At 41.2% G+C, this 17,737-nt stretch overlaps 1 protein-coding gene across 1 annotated transcript in view; it reads right to left on the reverse strand.

The window, feature by feature from the left end:
- Window positions 1-3,914: 3,914 nt before the first annotated feature.
- TDRD1 (tudor domain containing 1) overlaps window positions 3,915-17,737 on the reverse strand; it is a 52,678-nt gene continuing 38,855 nt past the window's right edge. The window contains exons 17-25 of the mRNA XM_073354970.1: window positions 16,500-16,610; window positions 15,589-15,759; window positions 14,296-14,550; window positions 13,632-13,748; window positions 13,088-13,201; window positions 6,648-6,815; window positions 6,015-6,230; window positions 5,789-5,838; window positions 3,915-4,007 (exon numbers count right to left, since the gene is read on the reverse strand). Of these exons, the coding sequence (XP_073211071.1) occupies window positions 3,915-4,007; window positions 5,789-5,838; window positions 6,015-6,230; window positions 6,648-6,815; window positions 13,088-13,201; window positions 13,632-13,748; window positions 14,296-14,550; window positions 15,589-15,759; window positions 16,500-16,610 (1,295 nt within the window). The remainder of the gene's footprint in view (window positions 4,008-5,788; window positions 5,839-6,014; window positions 6,231-6,647; window positions 6,816-13,087; window positions 13,202-13,631; window positions 13,749-14,295; window positions 14,551-15,588; window positions 15,760-16,499; window positions 16,611-17,737) is intronic.

The following is a 17,737-nucleotide window of genomic DNA, read 5'->3' on the forward strand; positions in this document are numbered from 1 at the left end:
TTACAACCTCTCTGTACATCAGTTTCCCATCTATAAAATGGAAATAATGCCTATCCACCATCTATGTGAAGTCGTTTAATATCATTGGATGAAAAGTGCTACATAAGTGCAAAGTATTTTCTGAAGTTAGCTGAAGTTTTGTTCACTTCTGAGAAGATGTTAGAACTCATGCGTCCACTGCAATCTTTATGCAAGTGGGTCTTCGTCCAGCTAGTTGGTGAAAAAGGGCACTGCCCACTTAAGCTCTCCATTGCAGCAGATGGGGAGAAGGGGAAGTGTACAGGGATAGATCAGAAGGGCAGGAAGCCATTGGAGCTAGGTTAGGACAAGGTCAATGCTCACTCTTTCTGCTGACTGGAAAAGTGAGGTTTCATGGGGTATTTATACCCCATGCAACCATGGGGAGGCCCCTCTTTACCAGGATTGGGCTGGCAGCATCAGCAACGTCTTCATTTGCAACCAGCTGGCTCTGCGTAATAGAAGAGTGAGATCAGGAAGTGGGGTGGGGGCGGGAAGGTTTTCCTCTTTCCCTGCATCTTGGGCCCAATCGAGAGGGGGGAAAAGTGGGGCCCCCATCTGTGCTCCTGTGGGCAGCATGGACAGGAGGAATCCTCTGGGGATCCTTTTGTCCCATGAGTAGCGGGGGCGGGGGGAACACTGCTGGTGCAGGGAACAAGTATTGAAGACTGGGGAAGCAGGCCAAAAATTAATTGAAGCTAGGCACACTGTTGGAGCAGAAGTTCTTTCTGTAGCAATTCTAAGGTTACAGGGTGCTTACAGGACAAGTAGAACCAGACCAGGGGTATGAACAACCTCTAGGACCCAAGAAGCAGAGCATTACAACTGCAAGAAACAGAGTCACTATTGGTGAGTTAGACTGACACCAAGGGGTGACTGAAGAGTAGGAGAATTCAAGGGCGAGAAGCTCAACAGGCATGGCTGGGGACAGCAGGGTGCCGCACTCAGGGGTTGGGCCTTCCAGTGGGGGGGGGGGGGGAGGACGGGACGTCCAGAATAGTGGATATGCGAATGGTAATTTTAACCACTTCTCCTACAGTGCTGCATTTGGGGATCTTAGAGGGGAGAGAGGCACGGCACGTGGATATGGCCTACTGCGGCTAAAAACAAGATGCTGGGGAGCGGCCACTTTCTGCAGCTCCCCAGGACTTTAGCTACTGAAATTTGTGGGGCAACGGATTTAGCCACAGAGCTTGGGAGGGTGGGGGGGGGACACCTGGGGACCCAGTGTATTGGGGGAGGGTCCAGAGTTGCTCGGTTAGCTCAGCTGCCTCAGAGATCAACAGCTTTTCACATCTGTTACAGGCTAACTTACAACTGTGTAATAGGTTGGGGGCTTACCTCAGAGGGAAGTCTAGCAAAGGTGATCCCAGTAACCCAACATAGGCACAGGTTTGGGATACCAGAGATAACCAGATGGTACAGATGCCACTCATTGAAGTGGGAGTCATTAACACAGGGGATGGGGAGACAGGGAATGTTAATTCATGGGATAGGATCCCTGTCTATGGGCTATCTCAGGTGCCTCAGGACACTGAGGTTAGTTAGAAATATGGTCATGCTTCTGAGAAGATGTTAAAACTAAAGAAAATTAAGAAAATGGTTTCCTTCTTTACTTATCCACCAAGAGCTAAAAACAACTTCAGATCACACATGCATACACCACTTCCTATTGACATAAATGGGAACCACGTACAGACACAGAATTTGTCCTTAATGCCATATAGGAACTGTTGCTCCCCTCTGTTTTTGTTATTGGTGAGGTCAGTAGCTGTTGCAGCAAAAAATATAGGAAGCAAACTTGTGTCTTGGCTGTAAAAAAGCCTTTTAGGTAATCTCCAAACACTTATGTTGAACTTCTCCAAAGCTGAACTTTTTATTGACAATTAATTGTTCAACTGTAACACATCTGGCTCTGAATGTTATTAAAGTGCTCTGAAAACATAAAAGCTATACACGTGCTACATACTGACCTTGGCTTCCAAAGGATATTTTGTGAGGCTATATTGTATTCTCTTCTTACTCAACTGAACATCAATAGCGTGTTATTTTCTTGGCCACATTTTGGATTTTGCAGGTCATATCATACTCATCAGAGTCTAAGCCAAATGTTTTTAGAGGAAGAGAGGGGAGCTGTAAGTGATAACATTAACATTCAAAAATGCACTTATTCCTTAATAATGCGCAAGTTAATGTCATTAAAATAGGATCCAGTTCTGTCAGCTGGTCCATATAAGTATGTCACACACACACATACACAAAAAAAAAAACTACAGAGGGGGGAAACCTAGGGTATGTTTTCCGTATCTTACACCCAGCAAAGGAGAATGCTATAAAGCAGTTTCAAATAAAAGCCAGTTGTCTGACTGGATATGATAGCTGTTCAAATGGAATTTATTTCTGAGTGAAAGTCACCCTGTGCCTAGGGAAAAACACAAACTTATGAACATTACCGATTCACCAAAAGTTTTTACATCGTTGAGGTGTGTGAAAGGAACAGGTTTCTAATAGACTTGGTGGACTGGGACTACACCGACTCTTTTCATAGACATCCTGAATTTACAAAAGTAAGCAATAGTTTACTGCCATACACAAAGTGATCTTAAAAAAATCCCCAAAACTTTTCTCAAAGTTTATCAAGAGGAATGAGAACTAAGTCTGGTGGCACAAGCAAAGTAACAGTTTAAAAATTCCAACTCCTTCACATTAACTGCAGTGCTCCTGAAAAGTATCAGATTGGCAGCACTCTAAACTGAAGTCCTTAGGTCTCTACAAAACAGATGCTCATGACCAATGGAAATACACGTTTCCATGTTTCTAACCAAACATGGAAACTAACTCTAAAGTTGAGAGCAATTCCATCTCCATGGCTATGGACCTCTTGGTTTATCTGCTGAGACTGTCAATAAAGGTGCCAAATTGTGAATGTGATATATGCTTTCAAATGAAGGGGGTAAATATGCACTGATACAGCATCTGCGCATATACAGGAACTTTATCCATTAATAAAATAAAGTTGCATAAACAGTGGGAGAGGTTAAGTAACCTGTCTAAATTTAGTGGCAAAGGCTGATGGGGAACCCAAGAGTTCTGAGAGCCCATTCCTTGCTCTAACCACTAAACAATGCCTAACCAAACTGCTGAAGAACAATCTGAAGAAAAGGGACGATTTTGCAGGTAAGAGAGATACCTTACATGCCAATTAAAAATCAAGTTTGGTTGTTCGTATTACTTCACGCAGCTGGAGGAAACAGTAAGGAAAAATAAAAGGTTGAAAATACCGTTTTAAACAAATCTAACCGTAAATTAGACATAGAACATGAAGTAGACCTAATGAAAAAAGTAATATCTGTACTGTAATTCTTCGTGACAGATTGTTTACCTAAAATTTCACATGAATTTTTATTTCAAACTTAAATTTTATGTTTGCTATACATTAAATGTAAAAATGAAGTTGAGTTTTCTAAGACAAAAATCCAATTTTTCCCTCTTGTAAATGAAAACTGAATAGTTTTCACGAAGTTCTCTTACCATACTTTTGGTTGGCAAGTGAAGAGTTTTCTTACAAAAACAGTTGCTTAAGAAAAAGTATGGCCTTCTTTCAAAACAACTGCACTAACAGCCAGAGGCTTCACGTCTTAACTTGGCTCCATCTAGCTTTGCTCTGATCCAGATAGTGTAAATGTACAATTTCTTATTTCACATATATACAAATACATTCAGACAGCATTTAACAGCAAAACAATTTCTACAAAAGAAATCAAGCTTTTTTTGCTCCTGAACACAGCCACTATTCTAGGAATAAGAGCAGTGAGCAGCAGCAATTGCATTAACATTGGCAACAGAGTGTTACAGGTCTAACTAAGCATATAACACACACATCATGCCTAAAAGATTTAGTGTTGTAATAATTTTTTCATTTCACTACACTTATCTTGAGCCACATGTTTATTTAAAAGAAAGAGGAGGATCTGTTCATGTTTTTCAATCTGTGAGGGAAGGACAGAGAGAATATTAGCAGGCATGTTGCCATATAAAGTATTATGTAAATGTTTGTTTTTAAAATTAAATAAAATCAACTTGAAAGCCACTTTTTAAAAGTAGTTTTAGGAACTACAAATGAACCTGGGTTCCTATTCTAGTTTAGTGAATGTACAATTACCTTTCCCTATTTTGTGGAAAAAAAAAACAACACAGCATGGTGCATTAAATGATTTTGGCTGACCCTCAATTTTTTTTTTAAAGACACCCCTAAGGAGAGCTCTGATGAGGTGCTAGAGATGATGATGTCAGCAGATCAATGGCCCAGGCCAACAGGAAGTTAACCTAGCCCTGTCACCAAGTTCTCTCCTTGCTCCCATTCACTGGTGTGCTACCTACCTCTAGAGTTACTTCCTGGAAGCCCTTTGTAGTGTATTAAGTCTGTCTTTCCTCCACCTGTCTCAGGGGATTCAAAGCCAGACCCCTTCCATGTCTTGTCCCCCACTCTCCCCTCTCCCCCCACCCCCAACAAAACAAGCAGAGGAGTCATTCACAGGGCTGGATGCAGAAATCTGGCTGGATTCTTCATGGCTACAGTTCAAAGGACTACCTGGGAGAAAATGATTTTGCTCCATTCTGTAGTGGGACAGGGAAGGAGCACGAGTAAGCTCATTATTACTCTCTACCAGCCTCTAAATGCCTGGCATCAACATTCCCTCTCTGAAGTTCCCCAGCTTCCATGATAATCCCTCTTCAGTAGAAATACTCTCCTTTCCCCCACAAAAGTCATCAGAGCAGTCAGAACCCACAAATGCTTCTGGTTCTACCTCCCACTCAAAGATAGTAACTCTCACTAAATGTAGGGCTTCTCCTTAAAAATAAAAATGGGCCTTTGAAACTCCAAAGTTCAGATTTTTAACACTGATTTCACTCGTTTTTATAAAAACAAAACAAAATCTAAGTTTGCTTATTACCTGCAACAGACTTCATAAGATTCTTGTAAAAAAAATACAAGCATGGAGGCATTATGAATGCCAAGTTGCACCCACAGTTAATTTTTTCATAGGCACATTAACCCTTGGTTATATGAAAAGGCTGGTAGTCCCTTAACCATATAATGGTGCTGTTATAATATTCTAATAAATGATCTTTTCTTTAAAGGTTGCAGGTTCCGCCCGCTTTACATAGCCTTAATTCCTATGCAACAGTCCCTAGAATTTTAATTAAATACATTTTAATCATCCTACAAACAGACATAATTGAATATTGTTTTCATGTCAGCAAGTCAGTTCTATAAAACTAGTAATGGTACTATACTTTTTCTTACAGATACATAGTAAGCAATTTCAGTGCTCGGGATAAATACTTTGTGGTTTTCTTTTAAAAAGATAAAAATAAGTCCAACTCCAATGTCTTAATATCAGCAGCAAATTCTGGCTTGCTACTTCAAATATTTATGGTGTAGAACACACTGAAGAATATTCACAGTAACTTCTCATAGCATTCATATATACTCTGAACATTCATTTTTTACATGCATCTGTGATAAACGAGGAATTGACCAAGACTATACAGCCAACCTATATTTTCCATGTTGCAAGACATTCTGAATTATTTGACTATGTAAAAAATAAAATAGGAAAGTTCACATTTTTAGAACACTTCTTTTTTCAATTTTATAGCCAGCCACAAATCAAAAATCCCAAACCTTTTCCATGCTCTTTTTTTTTTTTTTTTAAACATCAGTATCTGGAAGAGAAAATGTAAGTTTAGACTGAATACTACTTACTTGCTTTTTTAATTCTGTGCAACAGCAACTAGCCTCATTTGCATGGGCTACTAGAGAAAAAATGAACAGGAATCTGATCAGTAAAGCATTATTATTCCCTCATTAACTGGCTGAATACAATGAGATTTTAGAAGGACAAAGGACATTAGTTATGGATACACACAACGCATTTTTGAACACTAGAATAAATTTAAGAATGAGAATATTTTAAGTGAAAAACAGTTACCTTGGTGTAGAATACTTTGATTTCCAGAGTTGCTATATTTGGCTAAACCTTCCATTACTAATTTGTCGGCTATACTTAGACTGCTGTTTTCAAAACACTTCTCCACAGATACAGCATGAATATTCTCATTGATCCCTTTTACTGTGATCATGACACACTTATTCAATATTAATGTTTTTAGCAAATCTATTATTAATGGAGACCATTCCATGATTCCTGGAAAAAATAAAGTAAGAGACAACTGAGTTCTAGTTTAGATTGTAAATAGTTAAGCTACTTCCGCTACAACATCATTAAAATCTTAAATTATAAAATGCCAGTAAAACCTAGAAAATGTTACAAAACTTTTAAAAAAAAATCAATACCAATAGCTTTATCATTAAATTAGGAGCAGCCCAGTTTTCTAGTTGTCTATAGTTTTTTTTTTCTGCAGTACCTAAACTATTTCAGAAAATTTTCAGATTAGTCTTTCTGGGTTTGAAAATAGACTTTACAATGCTAATCTGTATACTGTTTTTTTGAGTCCTCATCTAGATGGACAATATAACACAGGGGTTAATGGTAACAACATAATTTTTTTTTGACTAAATAGTCACACTGCTAAATAGCCAACATGGTTGGTTATGTTTCTACCTGCAAGCGAACACTTAATTATCTGAAAAGGGAGCTTCAAGTAATGTGCAGTGATTGGCAGGACTCTAGAGAATGGTAGAGTTTCGGTGTTTCCATAGTCTGCATATGCTACCTTCACCTCAGACTGAGAAATTCCCAGAACGATAGCTCTGTACCAATGGCCATCCCCTGGAAAAAAAAAAATTGGAACAAAACATTTGAAGTTCTTCACTTTCAGACTAGGATCCAGAGTTACATAATAATCCATCTAATCTATATAGCTTTCCAGAATTTAAAGGAGATTATTCAGAGTACATGGATACCGTAAAAACAAAAAACAGAAAACAAAACATGGCCATTTAGAAGTACTAATTTTTTTTAAAGAAGAAAATCAACATCAGAAAAGAACTAAGCTACGTTACAGATGTTTCAAACCTTCCAAAACCTCAACTTTTTTTAGTTAAGAAATACAGTTGGTGTTCAAAATTAGATCACATGCCTTTTGACAGGAAAATCTATAGACGTCCTGGTGAGGGCATGGGATAGGAGAGAGAGATCGAGTTTCCTCCAAATCGTTCCATCTGAGATTTGAGTTTGCTAGCCCAGTCACCCTGAAGTAGGGAGTGGGAAAGTTCCTCCCCACCTTATGTCTTGGCAGATCTCAAAAGATCAAAGTCACCCAAGTAAGGCCACGTGAACATACACTAACTCAATTGGCTCCTGTTCTAGCTCCTTGGCTGCACAGCTCTGTGATACTAGGAAAATCTGGCACACGAAATGAAGGAGAGTCATGACGCATGCGTCTTGAACCCAGTTTCACAGGATCCATGGGGGCAACCACATTCCAACTCTTCACGTGGCAGCCTGCTTGCAATGGCTTACTTGGAACTAATGAAGCCCAGCCTCAGGATGAGGCCCCACCTCTGAGAGATATCTGGCAGAGCCCCAGAGCAGCTGATTGGCACACTGGCCCTACTTAAGCCAGCAGCAGGAAAGGGAAGCTGTCCAAACTACTGTGCTCACCCTGCTCTGGACTGTGTGCCTTGTGCTTCCTGCTCCTTGATTTCCTGGCATCCTGACCCAGCTTAACTCCTGGCACCTGACTTGTGGTTCTGATATTCAGTTCGTCTTTTGCTTCTGATCTCCCAGTATCCTACTTGAGCTAACTCCTGTCCTGTGACCATGAACTCTGGCTCTGACTACTACTTGTTTGGACCACAATAACCCTATAGGACTAAGCCTGGTGCAAGAAGGTTGGACCCAGCTGCATCACTACAGCCACCAGGTGTACTGACTTGCCCAAATGGGCCCCCTGCCTCCAGGCAGAAAATCAAGCACGGCAGGCTCAAGTAACACAGTTGGCTTGGCACAACCAGCAGCTGCAGGAGCAAGTGAGGCAGCTCAGCGCTGAGAATACTGTGCTGTGAACACAACTTGCAGCTCCTTGCCCCAACCAGAGGCCTGCAATACCCTTGCCTGAACAATTCAACGGGAACTGCCAGCAGTTTGGGGGCTTCAAGAACCAATGCCATCTTGTTTCTGATGTGTACCAAAATCTATGCCTCTGACCAATCCTTGGTAATCAGCCTGCTGACAGGAGATTTATTAGACTAACCCTCCCAACCCCCCTGGTACTGGAAGGCCATAGCCCAGTGCTGTCTAACTGGGATGCCTTTCTCCAGTCGATATCGGCCATCTTTGATGATCCATACCAAGTTCAAATGGCCAAGGGGCTGCCCCGAGGAGACTGGCAGAGGCAAGGCACAGAGGCCTCCTACACAGCACATTTCTGCTGCCTCACAGCAGATACAGAGTGGAATGAAGCAGAGCAGCAGTACCAGTTCCAAGACGCTTGCAGGAAGAAATCAAAGAAACTGGCCTGCAAATCTGGCCATGCCATTTTGGGCTGCTTAGTATGAGAGCAGAGAAGGTTGGGGAAAAGAAGCCAGCCCAGGCATAATGGGGGGAAAACGGACCCGTACTCTAGTCCTTACTGAAACACACCCTCAGCCCCATCCCCGGGCTTCCCATTTGTAGATGCCTATTGTGATGGGTTCGGTCACAGAGACCCCCTTGGGACTGTCACCTGATGTGCTAAAACTACCTCTGTGCCCGTTTTCTCTGCCAGTTTGAGCCTCCAGAATCCTGCCTTGTTGAGCCAGACACGCCAGTCTCCTCCAACACAGACCCAGGATCTGAACCATGCTCCCCAAAGCTGCAGACGTAACTGAAAACAGCTCAATAAGTACTCTTGTCTCCAGCACCCAGACCCCAATGGGATTCAAACCCCAAATAAATCCATTTTATTCTGTATAAAGCTTTTACTGGGTAAACTCAAATTGTCTGCCCTCTATAACACTGATAGAGAGATATGCACAGCTGTTTGCTCCCCCAGGTATTAATAATTTATGCTGGGTTAATTAATAAACAGAAGTGATCGTATTAAGTATAAAAAGTAGGATTTAAATGGCTTCAAGTAAGAACAGACAGAACAAAATAAGTTACCAAACAAAACAAAACAAGCCAGTCTAAGCCTAATACATTACGAAACCAATTATAGATAAAATCTCACCCTCAGAGATGTTCCAATAAGCTTCTTTCACAGACTGGACTTCTTCCTAGTCTGGGTACAATCATTGTTAGTTCCAGCTCAGGTGGTAACTAGGGGATTTCTCATGACTGACAGTCCCCTTTATTCTGTTCTACCCCCTTTAATAGCTTTGGCACAAGGCGGGAATCCTTTATCTCTCTTTGGGTTCCCACCCCTCCTTCAAAATGGAAAAGCACCGGATTAAAGTGCGATCCATTCCCCACATTTTCCCCTGATCCTTGGCATCTCCTGGTTAACCATTCATGATCCCTTCATTCACTGGTGAGAACAGAAGGTCACTTTCCCATCATAATTCTGCTGACAGCACAGCCGGAGACCAGGAAGTGCTGCACCAAGACCCAAGAGGTTCAAGTAGGTGTAGTCACTGCATTGAAACACCTACTAGGGGAACTATGGAACATCTCACCAGATACTGTGACTATACTGATGTCCCTGAGAAAAAGAATGCAGAAAGTCTCCTCCCACATCAGGACTACGATTGCCCCACAAAACTCCAGCTCGGGTGAAGATTCTGTTTGGGCAGATATACACTGTGTCAGAGCCTGAACTGGCTGCACTGGGAGAATATCTACAAGATAACCTGGACCCGGGGTTCGCTCGTAAGCTGACTTCACCAGCCAGTGTCCCTCTATAAAAACAAAGGGTTGCAGCCTCTGCTTCTGTGTCGATCACCAAGACCCAAATCAGATAATCTGGAACCATTACCCACTACCACTTATCCCTGAATTGTTGGAAAGGATAGGGGCCACTCGCATATTCACTAAATTGGATCTCCAGGGAGCTTGCAACTTGTCCGCATCCAAGAGTGGGATGAATGAAAGATTGGACATAACAGGTCTGAAAGGCACTTTGAATATTCAGTTATGCCATTCGGACTGACTCATGCCCCAGTAACATTCCAGCACTTCATTAACAATATGCTATGAGACCTACTGAACCAGTTCATGGTGGTATACTTAGATCATATATTGATCTTCTCAGATGATATGGACCAACATACCACTCACATCCGTACAATCCTGCACAGATTATGAAAACATGGTCTCTATACTCAATTTGAGAAGTGCACATTTGATCAGACCTCAACCAAATTCCTGGGTTTCATCCTGTCCCCAGAAGGAATCAAGGTGTAGTCTTCCAGCAACTGGGCAGCCCCCTGCAACATGTGACTGAAGCTATTTTTAAGCTTCGCAAACTTTTAGCAGAGGTTCATTTTGAATTTTACAAAAACAAAAAACCACGGGCCTCACTGCCCTACTCTGGAAAAATGCTCCGTTCCACAGGTCACCCAAGGCCCAGCATGCATTTGAGCAGCTAAAGCTTGCATCATGTCTGGGAGGGCCGATACAGGAGCAATGGTGAAGGCAAGTTTTATTGTGGAAGTTGAAACGTCTAGCACAGTGACTGGGGCAATCCCCTCTCAGAGGCATGGAACCAAGTAAATACTGCACCTCATTGCCTACTACTGAAGGAAGCTTACCCTTGCTAAATGAAACTATGAGATCTTGGACAAAAAGCTCTTGGCAATTAAGACTGCCTTCAAAGAGTGGTGACAGTACTTGGATGCGGGCTCTGGCTAGGGATGCGGGCTCTGGGGTGGGGCTCGGGATGAAGGGTTTGGGTGCAGGCTGCCCTGGGGCTGTGGCGGGGGAGGGAAGAAAGAGAGAGAGAGAAAGAAACAGAGAGAAAGAGAGACTCCCCACAGCAGCCTGGGGGCAGAAAGCGAGGTGCCTCTCCCTGGCCGCTGCAGCTCCAGTGGGGCCGGGGGAGAGGCGCCTCTCCCCACTGCCTGCCTGCACATTCAGCCCTCAATGGCCACGCATCTTAGAGGGAATTTAGGTGCATGAAGTCCTCAACTTTAAGATTAAGCTGGGCAAATTATGGTACTGATTAACTGGGAAGGTTACAGCCTGGAGGAACACACTTGGGAGCCAGCTGAAACATTCATGCTCTCACCCTGGTTCAGGCTTTCCATAGGAGCCATACTGAGAAACTTGGACCCGTGTTGCCCAGAGGGTGTCCTTAGGGGAAGGGGTGATGTCATGACCCACGTGTCTCGAACCCAGTCCACAGGGTCCATGGGAGCAACCATACTCCAACCCTCTACATGGCAGCCCGCTCACAATGGTTTATCTAGGACTCATGAAGCCCAAACCCAATAGGTTTTATCTAGGACTCATGAAGCCCAAACCCTCAGGTTCCGCCCTGAGGTCCAACTGGCCAAGCCCCTGGGCAGCTGATTGGCCCACTGGCCCTACTTAAGCCAGCAGCAAGCACAGAAAAGTATCCAAACAACTGGGCTCCATCCTGTTCTGGACTGTGCGCCTTATGCTTCTTTATTTCCTGGCATCCTTACCTGGCTTGGCTTACCTGGCATCTGACTTGTGGTTCTGGCCCTCCAGTTTGTTTCCTGGCTCTGACCTCCTGATCTGGCTTAACTCTGGTTCCAGTTTGTCTTCTGCTTCTGAACTCCTGGTGTCCTGACTCAGCTGACTCCTAACTCCTGTCACATGACTGCGGACTCTGGCTGCAACTACTAAAGTCTGACTGCCCATGACCTGGCCTTGACAAGGAGAGTTCTTCCCATCCCAGCACAAAAGGAGGGGAAAGGGGGATCTTCACACAATTTAATGAAGCATCAATTGCACCACTTAAAGCAGCAATTAAATTTTATTAATTGCTGTCTCAGTCTTAACTATAGCATCTCTGCTGTAACATTAGTGGTGTTTTCTGGATGTTTAGACAAATGCTATGTATTAATTACCTACTCCTTTGACCTACCACGAGTGCTAGCTTCTATTTACTACTAAAGGACACAAATTCCTCAACATCTCTTTTAATTCCCCAACTCATTCAAATAGTAAAGTAAATCAGAACTTCAACTCTGTTGGCCATCTTTTCATCTAGTACTTGACTTCAGTGCCTAAATTTAACACTGTGTTTTGTAGTATTTCTGTCCATCTCTCCTTTAACTGTTGACAGATCCGACACCCTTGTGCTTCACTTTACAGGAATGTTCTGTTGCTTGCAGCTATACCACTTTGGACTGTGATCTTGACACCAATGTCCAATCACGTAAGTAGGTGCAGGCCTGGTCAGTTCTTAGATAGGACACCTCCAATGAAAATTCAAGTGCTACAGGAAGTGATGTTTATGGATTTGTTTGGCAGAACTCTTCTTTGAATCAATACTGAAATAAATGACTCAGGGCAGGGCTACACTGGAAACTTCTAAGCGCTGTCATGGGAGCGCTCCCAAGGCAGCGCTTTGAAGCGCAAGTGTGGTTGCGCGCAAGCGCTGGGAAAGAGCTCTCCCAGCGCTCCTGGTAATCCACCTCCATGAAGGGAGAGGCTCCCAGTGCTCGGAGCCTATTTACACTAGCGCTTTAAAGCGCTCTGACTTGCTGCGCTCAGGGGGGTGATTTTTCACACCCCTGAGCCAGCAAGTTAGAGCGCTATAAAATGTAAGTGTAGCCAAGCCCTCAGTCAAGCCTCCCCTCTGGGTTGCTCCTGAAGAAATTTATTTTGGATAACATATAAATCTGCTTAGGAATAGGGGAGTTCACTCACGAAGCCTCACTAAATTCCAGTTTAGATCATTATATTGCCCCTCCTAAAACTCCATGGATTTTCAGATGCATGAAGCATTCCTTAGTTTCTAGCCTTGACTGTCACATATTGTTTGTAACTAAACAGAAGCCATATACAAAATGAAATATGGCAATGTTTTGTGGCATATCAAGGATTTTACAAATCTCTCTTTTCTTAAAGGTTTGGACTTTGCCATCTGCCCAAGTTTTGCAGTTCAGATCACATTTCCTTTTTTAGAATGAACAAGAATTCTCTCTCACCTGCAAACTTGGCACAACAGGCTTCACCGACTTTTGGTCTGAAGGAGTGACTGTTCTGAGTGTCGCAATATTCTACCAGTTCAATCATCAACCTGCGCAACTTCTCTTGATCTACTAAAAATAAGTGAAGAGAATCTGTTAGTACTGCACGAAGTTTCAAGCACGATAAAAATTATATATATTTAACATTATAATAATGAATTGAGAGACTACCAAATACATCTCAGACAGTGAGAAAAATGCAGAAATATAAATATTTTTATTAAAAGCTTTGAGCTAACTTAGGTAATATCAGGCCTAATAATAGGCTATACACACACACACACACACACCCCCGCATAGGAAAGCCTATTATTAGGCCTGATTTTACCTAAGTTAGCGCAAAGCTTTTAATAAAAATATTTATATTTTTGCATTTTTCTTACTGTCTGAGATGTATTTGGTAGTCTCTCAATTCATTATTATAATGTTAAACATCTTGCATCAGTCTTCCAAATATATTGCTATCAACTAGATAAACCAAGAGATTCTCTTCATTTCTTACCTCTGGTTTCACTTGGTAGAGCATAAAACAAGTCTGGGCTTATCACTTCCATTACACGGACTGACACAGTTTCATTGATAGGCAATTCTATTGTCTGCCACTGCTCACAAGAGGTTTCTAAAGTAATTAGACACAAACTAGTAAAGCACAGAGCAAAGCACTTCTACAAATATATGCAAGTTCACCACAGTTGCACATGTCTATTAACTTAAGTAACATCTCCAGTCTATCAACATGTTCCAGTCATTTTAGTGTGATTGCAGTGAGATGAAAACTGAACACTGACACTAATACACTGGATATTCTGTTCATCAGAAAATATATAATTTTCTTACAATCAATCAATGCTAGCTAATTTTAATATTGCTGAAAATAAGATACTAGAAACCAATATGCGACAGACTCTTTAGTCATACTTCAAGTTTGCTATAATTTGTTACAGTGCATTTAAGTAATATTATTTAACACATAACCCCAGTGACTTGCACATTTACCTACTTTTTGCCTATCATGCCACCTGCAGGACAACTTGCACCCAATCACAAACTTCAAGATGTATTTAAAACTAGATACATTTATTACATCTTAGATGTGATCAAAAGGAGAGTCAGACTGAGGGATACCCAATATTCTTATCATTCGTTAACAAGACTGCTTTAGTCACCTAGAGGCTCTACTTTCTCAGCAGATGTATTTGGTAGCCCATCTTTATTTGGCAGACCTTCCTTTAAAGCCAATTTTTCATTAATTAAAATTTCACTGATTTTTCTTGGACAACCTGTGGAATTATCAATGAGCTCTATTCCAGCACCACTTTTGTTGAAAGCAACTACTCTGGCTTGAAGTTTAATTCCTGCAGTGCACATCTGAAATCTTGCTGTGGCTTCTGGGAGCCATTCCTTGTTAACAGGCTTTACACCTAAGGAAACAAGACAAGACTTAAAAATAAATTTTCTCATTCACAATTTAAAAAAAAAATTACCATTTTAGTTTTATCCAATTTTTTAAAATGTCCTGTTAGTTAGAAAGACCACTTTTGCAGCCATAAGGAATGTGTACTCTAAGTATATCTAGTGCAAAATGAGTTGGGGCCCCCAAAATGTAGAATATCAAATTCCTCTTAAAAAATCATCCTGAGTTTATTCCTAAATCCGTAATAGACTCTGCATGACTGTCAATGAGTCAATCTCCTCTGTGCCTCTGTTCCCATTGCTATCCATAAAAGGGGATGATACTACATGGCAATACAAGGTTTGTAAAGCAGTTTAATATCCTTATTTGCAAAATACTAAAAAGGCAGAGTATTAACTGACAGAAGGGAACAGCTGTTTTTGAGCCCTAGTGCTCTTCCTCATCTAATATATAGAATTGGAGTGGTAGTTTAGGAATGTATCCCTGAGTGCCCAGATCTTCCTTTTGGGAAAAAGGTGGGTCAGGGGAAATGTCAGATTCCTTGCCAAATAACTATTTCAATATTTATTAAACTAAGATGCGATCCTGAAACCTTTTCACTTTGAGCATGCCAGGGGGTCTTATTCCAAATCAAGACAGGGCAGGCAGAACCATAGCTCCACATCCACTCTGTACTGGCCTGTATCCAGGAGCGGCTTGTCTCTGCATTGCCCTTAAGTAACAATAAGAAAATAAACTTGGGTGGAGCTTAGAATGGGGCAAACTGTAGGAGATGAGAGCAGAGATATAAATGGAGGTGTAATTGTGAAGAGTTTACAGGTGATCAGAAACTTTGCCTTTCAGTTCACAAAGAGAAATCACTTCTATTTTACAGAAGAAAATATGGTTAAAACAATTTTTTTAAACACATTTCACTAAAAACATGCTACATTGGAAGGTCTACCATGCCTGAAACGCCATATGATTTCTAACTATAAAAGTCGTTATGACAGAATGCTTAGCAGGTGCAGAAATTATTTCTAAAAATCTTTAAATGAAGATTTACCTGATAACCAACACCTAATTCCTTGAAATGGAAGTTTTAGGAATGTTGATGAGATCTGTCGAAGTTTATCTGGAGTTACTGTCTCAATATTTCCATAATCCACAAATTGCACTTTAATAGCTCCATCTGAAGAGATTTTTTTTACCAAAGCACGGTACCAGTTACCATCACCTAGGATTTAAAAGAACTGTGATTTCCCACATTTACCTAAATCATAAGCAGAACTAATTTACTTTCCTTGGCAGAGAAAATGGGCCTTAATTTCTGTTGCTTTGCACAGTATGTAATCGGTTACATGACTTCAAAGTAGATGTAAAACACTGCCATTCTGATTTGATAGCATTTTATATTCATTCTGCACTGCTTTGAGTGACTATACGAGGTGCAGGGCAATGGGCAATCAGGCCCCTTCCACAATATCAATACAGTTTTCATCTAGAAATGAAAGTACATAAAAAAGTGATGTAAGTAACCTATTAACATCCCATACAAACTAGTGGAAAATCCAATATTTACCTCCTGGAAAAGCAATAACTTTCTCTAAGGTAATAATTAAACCTCTTTCTCTATACTGTTTACTTCTGTTCAATCAGACTATATATTAACAATATCCAGTATTATGATCTATTTAGGTGTATATCGAATCTGAAAGGTTCCTAACTGTTCACTCACTGGAGTCACTATTCACACATACTTGGTTTACCGTTACCAACTGCAGAACAATTTTCCTTCCTTGTTCAACTTAGCAACACATCAAACACATCAAGACCATGCCCAAAATATCTGACCAGGTTTAGAAAGCTATACATTAAACAGAACATTCTCTGAGTCAAAGATAAAGATGCATTTTCCATTTAAGGACATTTTTGTAAATGAAAAAATGAACAAGAGTAGTTGGTAATATTACTTACCAGAGAAAAAAGCACAGCAAGGTTCTCCCTTTGAAGGCTTGAAAACACTAGTTGAAATCTGCTGGCAGTATTCTGCCAATGACTTGTTGAGTACATTTAGAGCAAGTAAATCTAAGCAGAATATAAAAAACAAAGAACAACCAAACTTAATACATCTTTAGAAGCAGCAAGTCAGTGGTTTGGAGTTACCAGGCACAAACAAGACCGTGTTGTGCAGAATGTCAATCTTATTTATTGGGTCCCATTAACAGCATATTCAGAAAGATACTTTAAAAAATCTCAAGGTGCCCCTGATTTAGGGTAAAACAGTATTATTATATTCATGTATAAAAGTCTAGTACTGTTATAAGTTTTAGTTGGCCAAAAAATATTGGAGGACTTGTGGCACCTTAGAGACTAACCAATTTATTAGAGCATAAGCTTTCGTGAGCTACAGCTCACTTCCTCAGATGCATATCGTGGAAACTGCAGCAGGCTTTATATATACACAGAGAATATGAAACAATACCTATTCCCACCCCACTGTCCTGCTGGTAATAGCTTATCTAAAGTGATTTCCAGCACAAATCCAGGTTTTCTCACCCTCCACCCCCCCACACAAATTCACTCTCCTGCTGGTGATGTCACTTTGGATGGGCTATCACCAGCAGGAGAGTGAATTTGTGTGGGGGGGTGGAGGGTGAGAAAACCTGGATTTGTGCTGGAAATCACTTTAGATAAGCTATTACCAGCAGGACAGTGGGGTGGGAATAGGTATTGTTTCATATTCTCTGTGTATATATAAAGCCTGCTGCAGTTTCCACGATATGCATCTGAGGAAGTGAGCTGTAGCTCACGAAAGCTTATGCTCTAATAAATTGGTTAGTCTCTAAGGTGCCACAAGTCCTCCTTTTCTTTTTGCGAATACAGACTAACACGGCTGTTACTCTGAAACCTAAAAAATATTGGAAATCTCTTCCCCATGCAGGTACTTGCAGGCCATGTCATCTCTTAATTTTCTCTTGGATAAACTAAATGGACAGTTCGACCTAAGCTCAATAAGACTGTTTTTCCAGCACTTAAAATATTCTTGTGCCTCTTTTCTGAACCTGTTCCAATTTTTGAAGATGTTTTTAGAGTTCTGACACAAGAATTGGACACAGTATTCCAGTAATGGTTTTAATAATGTTGTATGCATCCCTACTCCTACTTGATATTCCCCTGCTTGGGCCTCTATCAGTTATGTTAGTCCTCCTAGA

This window comes from Lepidochelys kempii, chromosome 7 (genome assembly GCF_965140265.1).
Source record: "Lepidochelys kempii isolate rLepKem1 chromosome 7, rLepKem1.hap2, whole genome shotgun sequence".
Classification (NCBI taxonomy): domain Eukaryota; kingdom Metazoa; phylum Chordata; order Testudines; family Cheloniidae; genus Lepidochelys; species Lepidochelys kempii.